The 12,242-nt window shown below is 40.3% G+C and overlaps 2 protein-coding genes across 2 annotated transcripts in view; both read right to left on the bottom strand.

The window, feature by feature from the left end:
* The window catches only part of LOC113064793 (aryl hydrocarbon receptor-like), a 31,416-nt gene extending 31,001 nt beyond the window's left edge, over positions 1-415 (bottom strand). Inside the window, exon 1 of the mRNA XM_026235734.1 lies at positions 1-415. This exon is cut by the window's left edge and continues 481 nt beyond it. The gene's annotated coding sequence lies outside the window, so the exon portion shown is untranslated.
* Positions 416-967: 552 nt separating this feature from the next.
* LOC113064794 (aryl hydrocarbon receptor-like) overlaps positions 968-12,242 on the bottom strand; it is a 53,247-nt gene continuing 41,972 nt past the window's right edge. Inside the window, exons 3-11 of the mRNA XM_026235735.1 lie at positions 11,716-11,840; positions 10,591-10,680; positions 8,369-8,489; positions 7,926-8,065; positions 7,489-7,691; positions 7,288-7,397; positions 6,982-7,123; positions 5,118-6,897; positions 968-4,623 (exon numbers count right to left, since the gene is read on the bottom strand). Coding sequence (XP_026091520.1) covers positions 4,516-4,623; positions 5,118-6,897; positions 6,982-7,123; positions 7,288-7,397; positions 7,489-7,691; positions 7,926-8,065; positions 8,369-8,489; positions 10,591-10,680; positions 11,716-11,840 — 2,819 coding nt within the window. The 3' untranslated portion in view covers positions 968-4,515. The remainder of the gene's footprint in view (positions 4,624-5,117; positions 6,898-6,981; positions 7,124-7,287; positions 7,398-7,488; positions 7,692-7,925; positions 8,066-8,368; positions 8,490-10,590; positions 10,681-11,715; positions 11,841-12,242) is intronic.

Below are 12,242 nucleotides of genomic sequence, written 5' to 3' on the forward strand. Positions count from 1 at the left end.
CACCCGATATCAGCTTGCAGGGGCACGCGCATTTGGTTGACCAGGCAACCGACACAGATTTGCGCAAGGGCGCGCGCAGAGCATCATAGGCCAAGGCAAAGGGGAAACATCTCCTAGGATACGGGACGTCACGCTTCACGTCTCCTGTTACGATTAGCGGCTTTTATATATGAATAATATAATAATTAATATTAATGACGAAACGTGACGGGCAGAGGACTTTTCAGATGGGGAGGAATTCAATTCTGAATACTAATGAGATTCTAATGCTGGACGCACCGGGAAGTTTTCAAGAAACGCTGGCGAGTCTGATTAATATTAATTAGACGTCAGGACACTTCTGGCCAATCAGGGAGAAGAGGACCTCACAAGTGTGTGTGTGTTTTTTTAATTACCTTATCTCTATAAACACACACAACAAACATCCAAAGAAAATATGAACTACAATAAATCATAATAAATACTTTTTTTTAAACAAATCTATATACATACATTTAAAATAAAATCGCAATTCTTCATAACACATATGTAATTTATTTCAATCTAAATGTTTGAAAATAAGATTTCAAATTCACATATGTTTTATATGCATGCATTAAAAGTAAGTAAAGAATAAAAGATAATTTGAAAATGATTGCATTATCTCCTCAGTTTGGTTCTAGGACAAACTATAAAACTTTAGGTGACCACATTCGCGGAGTTACAAGAAAACCAATATGCAACGCTTACTTCTTTCCTTTTTTTACCAATTGAACACGGCGGAGAAACTCATTTATCTTACCTTTCTAAAAGTTTCACTTTACACTAGTAGTACAGTAGGCTATACCCCTGAAATAATGTACACTGGCACACATTCAAAATATATACATTAGCGCCCCCATGTGGTAAACCCACGTGATCTAGCCATCCATCCATCCATCCATCCATCCATCCACATTTACACTGCTGTCCAGTAAAATAAACCAGCTAAAGCCATTGAGTCATCGACCCTCTTTTAATATTATAAAGATATCAATGAGAGGCACAACAAAAATGAATCATTCGATAATACAAATACAAAACAATCGAAAGCTATATTTTATATATAGATATTTATATATATAATATAGATGCGTGTGTGTATAGCCTGTATTTGTGGGACATCCATTTACGCATACAGATTTTACAGTTGTGCGGAACAATGTACAAAATAACATACAGAGAACACGTATAAGCATTTACAATGCTGGGTGCACAAGCAAAGAAACAAACATACAACAAATATACTGCATTTAGAGAGGCATTGCAAACATGACTTTATGCAAGAGAAGGGCATCTGAAGTGCTATGATTTCTTCCTAAAGGATTCGTAGTTTAGTGGTGAAGGGGAGGACGTCCTAAGAAGGTGCATGAACGATTTTTTGGCACTGGGGGATTTCAATGCTGTTAGTGAAGTCGATTCATCCTGCACTGGTGCTTCATCCACTTCTGACCTGTTCTATGAACAGGAAAAGAAAGGATCGTTTCTGGACCACCAAATGGACAAAAAGAAGTAATATTCAAGCACCTTAAAGAAGTCTTGGACACGAAACTGTCTAATACAGTTTCCTAAGTAGATATGCAGGATTCAAGCGACCTGGCATCTGTCAATGATCACTGAAACACAAAATTTCAGTTCCAAAATCTCTATTTAATACAGTGGTTCTCAACTGGTGGGTCGAAGTTTTGACTGGAAAATTAAGACTCAGACGCCACAATGCGTTTTAAACAGCCACTCATTTGCTGTAGCAAAAAAAAAATATTTTTTTTATTTCTATTTCATATAAAACATTATTATAACATCTTATTAAATTAAGGGTATTTAATCAAGCAAAGCAAAAAAAAAAAAAAAAAGTTTTTTACTTGAGCGTAATTTTTTTTATTTCACACAAAGTGTGAAAATTTAATTGCAAGTATTAAAGAAACATAAAATGCCAGCTATGAAATTAGCAAAACTAAGGTGCTATTTTATTCAAACATCATTCCCAACACATAATGCTATTAACATGTATTGAAAACGTGTACAATAAACCCCACTGTAAAATCTGAGTCCTGAAGCAAAACCATTTGAGAACAACTGATTTAATATACAGCACTGTGGACGGAGCTACCCAGCGCAAAAAGAGCTTTACCTGCCTGGTTGAGACATGGCGTACTAGATATTTTAAAGCATGAAAACGAACATCAGGGCAAACCAAAACACATTGCTATTATTTGTGCGTAATCAGTCTGTCAGCAGATAAATGAACCAATCAGCATCCATTAACCAATCATCGAGTGATTTCCTAACCTCCTCTCTTAACCAGCAGACATCTGGCAATAAAACACACAACAGTCTTATTTACATCGCCTCAAAGCCAGCAACACCTTTAGCCTTCAGTACAAACCAAACCAAAAGAGAAAAAAAGTAGCAAATCTCAAGCTGTTTTAAGGCACTTCAGAAGACAGACGGGCAGAATTTGTGTCATGTAACTCTTGAACTCGGAGGCTACGTACAAGTCGATTCCGTCCATGCTAACAACAACAACAGCCTAAAAACACTGCTTCTCAGATTCAATTATAGCTGCCGTTTCCATTCCTTTCCTCCTCTGCAAGCCACGATCATTTCATCAAAAATGTAAATACGGGAGGGAAACAGGCGGAATATCCTTTGGGCAGAAATAAATGAAGGCACACGGCGTTCCCATTTCAGAAGATGAAAGGAAAAGGCTTTGGGTGCATGAGTTTTGAGGGCTCTATATCTTCGCTGTCATGATCACATCACACTTTCTGTTCTTACTGCAGGGAGAAATCTCAAGTCGTCGAAAACATACGTTTCTACGAAACGGTTTTCAGTAAGTAGGTAACGATTTATTTATGAGTCATATTTCCATAGCTGCGGAATCTCATACAAGTATGTTTTGGTATATTTACACATTCACAATGCTGATACAATCGAATCAAACGACTTCTTCCAAAAATAAGGCACAAAGTGTAAATCGCATTCAATTTAAGGTGTACGATTTACACAAAACGAACTCTCCGAACGATTCACAGAAATTGTTGAACACATTCTCTGAATTGTGTTTTTATTCTAAACTTTATCTTTATCTAAACTTTTTAGTATCCCCTAACTGACCAAGAAAGATGCGATAGATCAGTAAAGAATTCAATTGTGACCATAAAAAAATCGAATCTTCTCTTCAACTAAAAAAAATCACTTTAACTAGTCTGTTCCGTCTTCTGAAAATACGCTCTCTGAAATCCAATTCCGCCTTTTCTTCTGGAGGCAGGATACGCTGACTGCTGTGATTCTCATGGCACGCAACACGATTTCAGAATCCCTAGAATTCTTCCACGTTAAAGCATCGAAGCGAATAGAGAGCAAGAGGGCAATGAGCAAATGAAAAGGAGACAAAAATGGCTCAATGGCATTTCCATAATTACGAGTAAATGCATAAAAAAGTACAAAAGGCAATTTTTAAAACAAGCGAACAAACAAAAAATACAAATAAATGAGAAGCGATAACTATCAGTTATTGTAATACACATGAAACATATGGTTAACACAACCATAAAAGGGTGGCAAGAGCATACCGTACTAAAGACATTACGGTTTCGTTTTTAGTCCTTGAATGGAAAAAGTGTTGTGTAAAAGAACAAGTGGCCTATTTCTTGGGACTATCAATTTTCTTCCATTTTTTTTAAAAAATCCAAAATTGCCTTGGGCAACTTCACAAATTGCGGTAGGTGGAGCTTCAGGGAAGTTCTGGGACAATTTTGCAGTCAACAAATCAATGTGACAGTCCAATAGTGCCACAGAGGCCATCAGTAGAGTATTCATTTCTTTCGAGAAACTGATGTCTTAAACATGGAGTGCATTGATAACAGGTCTACAGATGGTCAATTTCACCTTCTTCAATAAAAGGTGCTGGCTGAGGCTGTTGCTCTCTCTAAGGAGACACACTTTCCCTTTTTGAAACAAAACTTACCCCAATAAATAGCATCTTGTGTGCACTAGGAATTTATTTCCTCAGAATCTCGTCCCATGCAAATTAAAAGGTTCCACCGCTGCTTCTCCATACTTCATAAATGAACTCTAGGCTACCTCACACACACACACACACACTTGGTCACACACCTCACCTTCCTCCCCTTTCTCCACTCGCTATCTCAGTCTTTTTTCTTGCCAGAATGGAAAAGCAAAACAACATCTATCAGGGACGAAAGGACGTGCTTTTTAAAAAATAAATATGTTCTTTCTGCTACTGCATATTTCTCATCAGAAAGGATGTGAGCAAGTGAATAAGTAGATAAGTGTGGAGAGAAACAAAAAGTGCGGTAAATTCGCAATTTAAAAAGCTGCAATGTCTTGTAGGTTTTCAGCCGAGAGTGTCTTTATAAGTGGATGCATGTCTCTCGAGGGACAAACAAGTTGCTGGATTTATGCGTTTTTTCCCTCTGGAAACAGGTACTGCACTGTTGATGTGTCAGTTGCTGCGTTGGGTGGGATCTACCGCTAATAGTCACAGCAGTTGTTTTGGTTGTTCTTGGCAAAGAAGGGATTTCCATTGGCCATTGTGGGAAAATGGAATGTTCCTTTCTCCTCAAGAGGATGGTTTGCGACCTGTGGAAGGACAAAATTGTAACCATTAAAAGAATGTTTTATCCATTTGGTGGCAATCACATCATTGAAGTTTATTAAAGGAAAAGAATTTAAAGCAGAACTCGTTTTGAACTTTGACTTCGACTGACTCGCATGTGCTTATTTAATTCATTTTTACTATCTCTTTAGTGTCCACCTCTGAAACTCAGGACTTCCTCAAAAATATATCGTTTTTTTTCTTTACATATGGTAACATCCTGAAAATGTTGGTTCCCCACAAAGAATTCTGATTGATGGTAGAGTTGAGATAACCCAACCTTTTAAAAAAAGCCTTGGATGTTTGAGGACACAATGAGCCTGGGGTGAGAACAGGGTATAGTTCAGCGATTCTCAACACACTTCAAGACTCAATCTAAAAATAGAGAGTGAGCACACACCTGGTGCTTTGATCATTGAGCTAGAGCGCAGTAGTTTGAAGCTATAACTATACCATGGATTACAATGGTAAAGTTTACCTGTGTCTGGCTGTTGCATGAGAGATACTGCTGAGCAAGTAGGTTTTCTGGCGTTAACCCAAGTGGGACTTGACAGGCCATGGGGCTGATGTTGGTGTCCTCTTGTGGGATAGCCGACGAGCCCACGATTGACTCGCTTGGACCTCTTTGGTAGTAGCAGGAAGCTTGTGTAGGACTCTGGTTAATCAGTCCTTTAACCCTCTGGCAGGATGGCACTGAAGATCCCGGAGCTGCAGAACCATAATGCATCCCATTCACCGAGGGTTGAGGAGTGTTTGTGAACATGCAGCTGTTGGTGCTCTGATGAAGGCTGTTGTTGATGATCTCTCCTTGCTGAGGATAGATGCCATTTGCAGTTGTTTGGGGCAGGAAACCAGACCCAAATCCTTGTGTGTTTGTGTGCGGCAGCAGTTCTGCAATCAAGTCTGTCACTTCACCCATGAAGCCCGTCATATTCTGTTGCCCACTGGAAAACGGTTTGGAGACCTGTTGAGGGGTAGGCTGGGATTGCTGCCAGCCAGGCAGTCCAGGATTGGCAGCGTTCTGAGTGTGAAGAGAAAACTGTCCTTGTAGTTGGGTAGTTGGGCCGGAGTGCAGTCCTGCATCTTGTACGCCTGAAACGTTTCGGGTGCAAGAGTTCAGCAGGTTATCGGACACCCACTGAGGGTTCTGATTGATTGACTGTTGTTGAGGAAGGGGATTCTGGCTGTGGAAGCCCATTGGCTGGGCAGAAGTGCCCTGCAATAGAGGACTTTGAAGAGGGAGAGTCATTGCGTTATGATGGGGCTGGTTTCCGCTCTGAAAGGTTGTCTGGCCACATGGAATCAATCCGTTCTCTTGCATGGCACCTTGCAGACCAAGCCCAGCTTGGGTCAGCTGTTGACTCTGCATGGCAAGAGAAGGATTAAACATAATGTTATTATTGCTGGGCATCTTCTGGGTTGTCTGTTCCAGTCCAAATGACTGGACAAATGTTTCACCAAGTAGCATCTGTTGCCCCATATGGTTGAGCTTCACCATCCCATTTCCAGGGCTACTGGCATCCAATCCATCTTGGATGTTCATTCCGATGAAACCACCCCGACCTGGGGATCCATCAAGCATATCTGCCTGGCAGATGAATTCCTGGTTAGCAGCTAAGTTATTCTGTAACTGCATCTCTGGAAGACACTCAGGCGCCTCAACAAATGGTCCCTGGCTCTTGAGGTGTTCAGGCAACTGAACGCCATTTTCCTTAAAAAGTGCATCCTCAACAAAAGAGAGGATGTCATTGGTGATGATTTCATTTAATTCCGTATCGTTGTTGTAGTGGAACTTGCTTAGAGCACTCTCCCACTCCTTCAGGACAGAGTCATCCACATCAAATCCCTGAAGGCCACAGATACTGCTGTCCCCAATAATCTGTTGCAAGGTTTCCATCATGTCCTTTACCACACCTTCCTCTTTTACCTCAGCCACAGTGCTTGGGGTTGACGGCTGCCAGGTGTTCCCAGGGACACTGAGCAGGGCGTGGCTATCCCTGAAAGCCTTGTCAAGAGTAAACTGGGAATTGGGCCCATTGTTTGGGTCGTAGACAGAAGGTTCTTGATTCAGCATGCAGCCGAGAAGAGAATCTGGGTCCAGAGATGGAGGTTTGTGCAACTTCTGGCCTTTGCTCTGATTTGGAATGTCAGCGATGTCCAGTGTGGGTTCAGTCTCATACAAGACGCCCTCACCAGTGGCGCAGTTAAAGGGTAGCTGCAGCTTTCTTTGACGGAGGTGCTCCTCACCCTCTTCATTCCTACAACATACATATATTATATCAATGAGAGATTCAAAGAGATTAGAGCAACAACAGCATTTTTAAAATGTTGGTTTAACTCACGTTAGTGCTCTTTGTCGAGCAATAATGAAGTCTGGTCTTCCTCCTTTATAAACAAGCCTAGCATTAGCCTGGACCCAGATCCATATTCCTTCTTTCGAGAGAAGTCTGAAGACTGTTAAACCACTCTCTCCAGTCTTTATCACTATGAAAAAAAAAAGAGTAAAAGAAAGAAATACATTTAAAAGGAAATTCTACGGAAATCAAACTAGTCTTATGGAGTTCATAGAAAACAAAAGTTGAATTTCAAAGGATGGACTTGGCTTTGGCTTAACATGAAATATCTGGTAAATGTCTGGTATAACTCACTTCTTATATGGTTGTCAGCACAGTACATCATGTCAGCAGCATGAATGAACTGATAGCCAGAGCCTCTCATACACAGCTCAATCTCAGAGTAGCCAAGAACCACCTTTCCTCTGCAAAACGAGAAACAGACGGTAAAAACGTTAATACTATGTTTTCACGACTTACCAAAAATGTGCTGGGCCAATCTGAAATCAAAGCTACCTTGTGTCAATGCCCAGGGGTGTAAAGTCCAGCTTGTGTTTGGTTTGGAAAAGAAGAGTCTTGCTCCTGATCTCTAGGATAGAGGGTGGCTGGAGGGGTGTGGCTATGACAAAAAGAGCCAGTTGAGGGTGGGCCAAGGTCCCATCTTCTGCCAACTTGTTTTGTCCATGGAGATATTTCAGCCTCCCCTGGAAGTTCAGGGCCTTGGGGGCAAAGGGAAGTACATGAAAGTCATTTTAACCCCATGAGGGTCTGACACTGAGTGTAAACAATTCCCAGCAGATTTATTTAGACAGCTGTAGCTGTTACTGCAACACTGTGTACACAGAAAATCAAACATCATTGAGTCTAGCTCAAAAGGTTAATCTCAAAATGATTCTAAAACATTGATTCTGGATAGCTGCAATAAAGTCACAATAGACATCAAGGATGTTTACCAGGAAGCCTGATGAGTTGTCAAGGAGGCACCGGAATCGGCAACAGAAACTTCGTTCCAAGAAGGCCGAGTTTTCTGGAGGGATGTGTTGAGGGTTGTAGTTTACCAAGTCTCTGGTGATGTCAGTGCTGTTTTGAATGGCTGGAGACCGATTGGTTGTGCCAAAGAAAAAACAAAACAGTGATGTAATCAGCTTTGAATCACTAACAGTGTTCAACATCCTGGGTTTATACAAGACTCCACTGTATAAATCCAAACGGATCCTCCCGCAGCTGTCTTGTTCTCCAAAAACATACTTTCTTGATTCAGTAACAATAACAACAGAAGTCTGCTCATTCACAAAACATTCGAGGCTGGATACTGCAGTAAAAGTTAACAAACAACTTTCCAGGAACTCACTGACCCTACTTGGGCATCGCTGTTAGGGAGAGAGTTGCTACTAACCATCAGATCCTTCGCCGCCATCGCACGAAGTTGGATTGAGAGCGAAGTGTAGTTGCCTTCGAAACATTGCTCTATCGTCTGTATGGATGAGCTCGAATACACTCTGATGGACCACATCCGACTATGAAGACAGTGAGAGAAGATGTTACAAAAAATGTTCACTGGACATGTCCTTCATCCTGCATGCCCTAATAATTATTATACTATGATAATGGGTTTTTAACTGCCACATTCAAGTTCTGTTGTAATTGTTTATGCCAACCAAATCCTCACTGCATGCTGGGCAAAGGGGTTTATTTTTGGTTTTCTGATGACAAGAAGACTAGAGGTTACAAAATGAATCTACTTGTCCATAATTCTCAAAAGCATAGTCTCATTGAAAATTTAGATTGCAACCCTCTTAAACACCTAACTGCAATCGTTTTAACATATAACTTGTTCGAAGAGCAACTGATTGGACAGCAAAGGAAAAGTTAAGTCTCCTGTGGCTCAGATTCGATTAAGTACTGTATGCATTAAAATCATCACATTTGTTTCCAAGTGTAAGAGGAGATCACGTTAGGCTGTGTTTACTGTATCAAAATGTAGATGCTTCTCTCTAGAGGCTTGGCATAGTAACTGCAGCTTGTCTTGCATTTTCACTTTCGCCTGTTTCCCCCCAATTTTCTCTCTCTCCTCAGCAGGCCAGTGAAAACAAAGTGTTCAGTGCGAGCAAGTGTCTGTGTGCGCTAATTGCTGCAGGCTGGACGATGTGGGATGAAAACCAGACAAGGTCCAGAAACCATTCATGACTACTTATGCCAACAAACACACATTTAAAGGTTAATGAGGACACACAGGCAAGGGAGCAGAAAGAACAGATACATATTAATTGCTCTAAAATAGGTCTCTGATATATTTAAACATATCTTTGTGAAAATACATCTATACAGTAAGTATACACAGATGGATTTAACGGGGGACTACGTGATAGGAAAAAGTAATTAGAAATATGTGAATAGTTATTAGCGAGCTAAGTCACAACAGGTGTTCAGACCGCTGTGGCAGTGGGTCTACATGTATATGTGCAGGTGGTGCACGCCTGCCTATCAGCGTAAAAGCGGCAACCATGACTCGCATTACATGCTAGAGAGGCAAAGTCACACTACATTGATATTGATTTAGTGAGGAACAACAGGTACGCAATAACAAGCACACCATAAAACACCACAGTTCTTATTTACATATCATATAGGTGCATATATATATATAATACACACATTCTGTTGGTATGTACATACTGTGCGTATTTTAATATTTGTGTTTGCTTTGAGTAAGTATGTACATTTGAGTAGACAATGTGTAATGTATAGCATACTTGCTATTATTGTCAGCTATAGCAATGCAATGGCTATTGTATATGTGATCTATACATGCAGTCTATACATAATACAACAGGAACACACACACACACACGTTCTCTCACATAACTGGCTGTGGTTCACACACGGACGAACAGGTTTTGCAAGTTCTTTAATGAAGTATCCAAACATTCAATTTGCCTCTCTTTGATGTCCTTTTTCCGAGCTTCTCCTCTTTTATAAACAAAACCAAGTTCTGTCCGATATATACATCACAGGCTGACGGGGGGGGGGGGGGGAAGAAAAAACACCTCTTCGCAAGGCATTTGCAAATATAAGCTTACATGAATTTGAATAAGCCTTCCAAACAGGACAAGGAAGAAAAGCGATGTTCCAAACAAAATAGATTAGTTTAACTATTAGAAATCCTCACTGACGCCACAGTTGTTTAACAGTAAACGAACACTTTTTGTATAAGTAATCGAACCCAGCATTTCGGTTAGCTCTTCTTGGGGCTCACTGTATTATCCTGACGATAAGAGAAATTCATGACCGTAGGATACACAAAAGCTATTCATCTTCCCTCCAGGGAGAGAAAAGTCACGAACCAACAAACGAGTGTCGAATGATACAAACGTTTCCAGGAGAATGACTCATCCATAGCTTAGACAACTAGGGTGGATTTATCAATTGTTAATAACATAGAACTGGTATATGAATATCTGTTTTTCTTGGTAAACTGTACAAAGAAACAAACAAATAACAAAACAAAGGACCATAAAGTCACCACCAGCAATATTTGCGATGATTATGAACGTTCTAACATATGATAACATAAATTAAGCAGTACTTTCAACATGGAAAGTTTTAACGCAAACTCACCTGATGGAAGCCCAAGTAGTCCTGTATAGTTGGAGATGCATAAAACACATAACCTTCAGCGGTGACCACCAGCACAAAGCCACTGAGGGCCTGGAAACGAAATGAGATAGAATTGAGACTAAAACTAAAGGTTTGTGGTTGGAATAGTTAATACACAAAAAAACAGACATGTTCGTTTTGGTTTGTTTTACGCTAAACACTGCGGCTGGGATTGTGAGTGGAAGACTGTAAAAGGGTGGGGATAATGGGGCCATTTTTCTCCTTTTACATCTTTTTTTTTTTCAGTAAACATTCCATGTAATTAGCCAGGCTTTTGTTAAGGTGTTGAACATGACAACAGACAGGGGGTGAATATCGCCGCTAGTCACGCACAGGAACCAGCAGCCCTCAAACAATGGAGAGAAAGCGCGAGAGACGGAGCCTGAGATATGGCTGAAAAAGAAACTCGCACTATTTGGAGGTGGGAAGTAACATGTGATATAGTTTACAGAGAAAAGATAACATTGCTCAACAGCGGAGAATGTCGATTGCTCAAACTTCATTCCTTTTTACAGAGCGTGACAAGAGCTACAATAAACATAATGTCAACCCAAATTAATTTCATGAGTTTACGGCATGGAAGCTGCTGTGTTTTGTTGGAGCGGGTATGGATGGTCTTCATGCTGGTTGTTTTAATAATCATCTTTCCAGGGAATCAGGAAGCATTTACACTTTTACCTTCTATGCTCACACACAAGCATAATGGGAAATTACCGACCTCTTTGCACAGCCCAGAGTGACAGTTTGCATAAATGAATAGGAGATTGAGTAAATGAGGATGTACAGAAGTGAGGGAATATTTAGAAGGCAGACAGATGCTTGGCCACGTCTTTTCTTGAACAGATTTAATACCCTTGCATACTGCCAAGTGATCTGACCTTAGACTAAATAATGGGAAAATGGAAAGAAATCCAAGCAGACGATTGTTATCACACAAACCAGGACATTTTAGGTGGGAAATGAGGTATAAAGTATATATAGAATGTGTAGATATAGTGTGGTAAACAAGTGGGATGTCAGGATAATGATTGCTGGGAATTCACTAAGAATGAGATCAAGGGATTGGTGTGTTTCCATGTGTATCACCTGCAACAGCAGTTCCCCTTCTGAGAAACTGACTCCATCCAGACTGGTCGTTGACTGTCCGTTTCCTCCAAATGTCCCTGACCGGTCAATTAGCCATCCATTTCCTCCTGTCTTTTTGATTTTTGCTAAAGACGAGAGAGAGAGAGAGAGAGAGAGAGAGAGAGAGAAGAAAAAGAGTATGGTTACCACCATGAAAGTCATTCTATTCCCGTTTAAAATAAGATTTAAACCATTGGGTTAGAAATGGTTTAGCAATACTTAATAACTTCCAAATATTCCATTACAAGGAATGGGGCCAGGCACATTACAATAAAATAACTTTACCAGATTTTTACCAAAGATTTTACAAAAATGTAAAAGTAATGTTGGCAGCTATTATTTATTATTAAAGCTGCACCATTTTGCTACAAAACCTAAGAAAAGATTACATGGCCAAGAAGCAAGTCACTTCCCTTGCACTGTTTATTCTGAAGAACTAGTACTAACATGATCAATGTGACGTCTGTTTTACTGCCACTTATCTTGTT

This window comes from Carassius auratus, chromosome 47 (assembly GCF_003368295.1).
Source record: "Carassius auratus strain Wakin chromosome 47, ASM336829v1, whole genome shotgun sequence".
In the NCBI taxonomy this organism is placed as follows: Eukaryota; Metazoa; Chordata; class Actinopteri; order Cypriniformes; family Cyprinidae; genus Carassius; species Carassius auratus.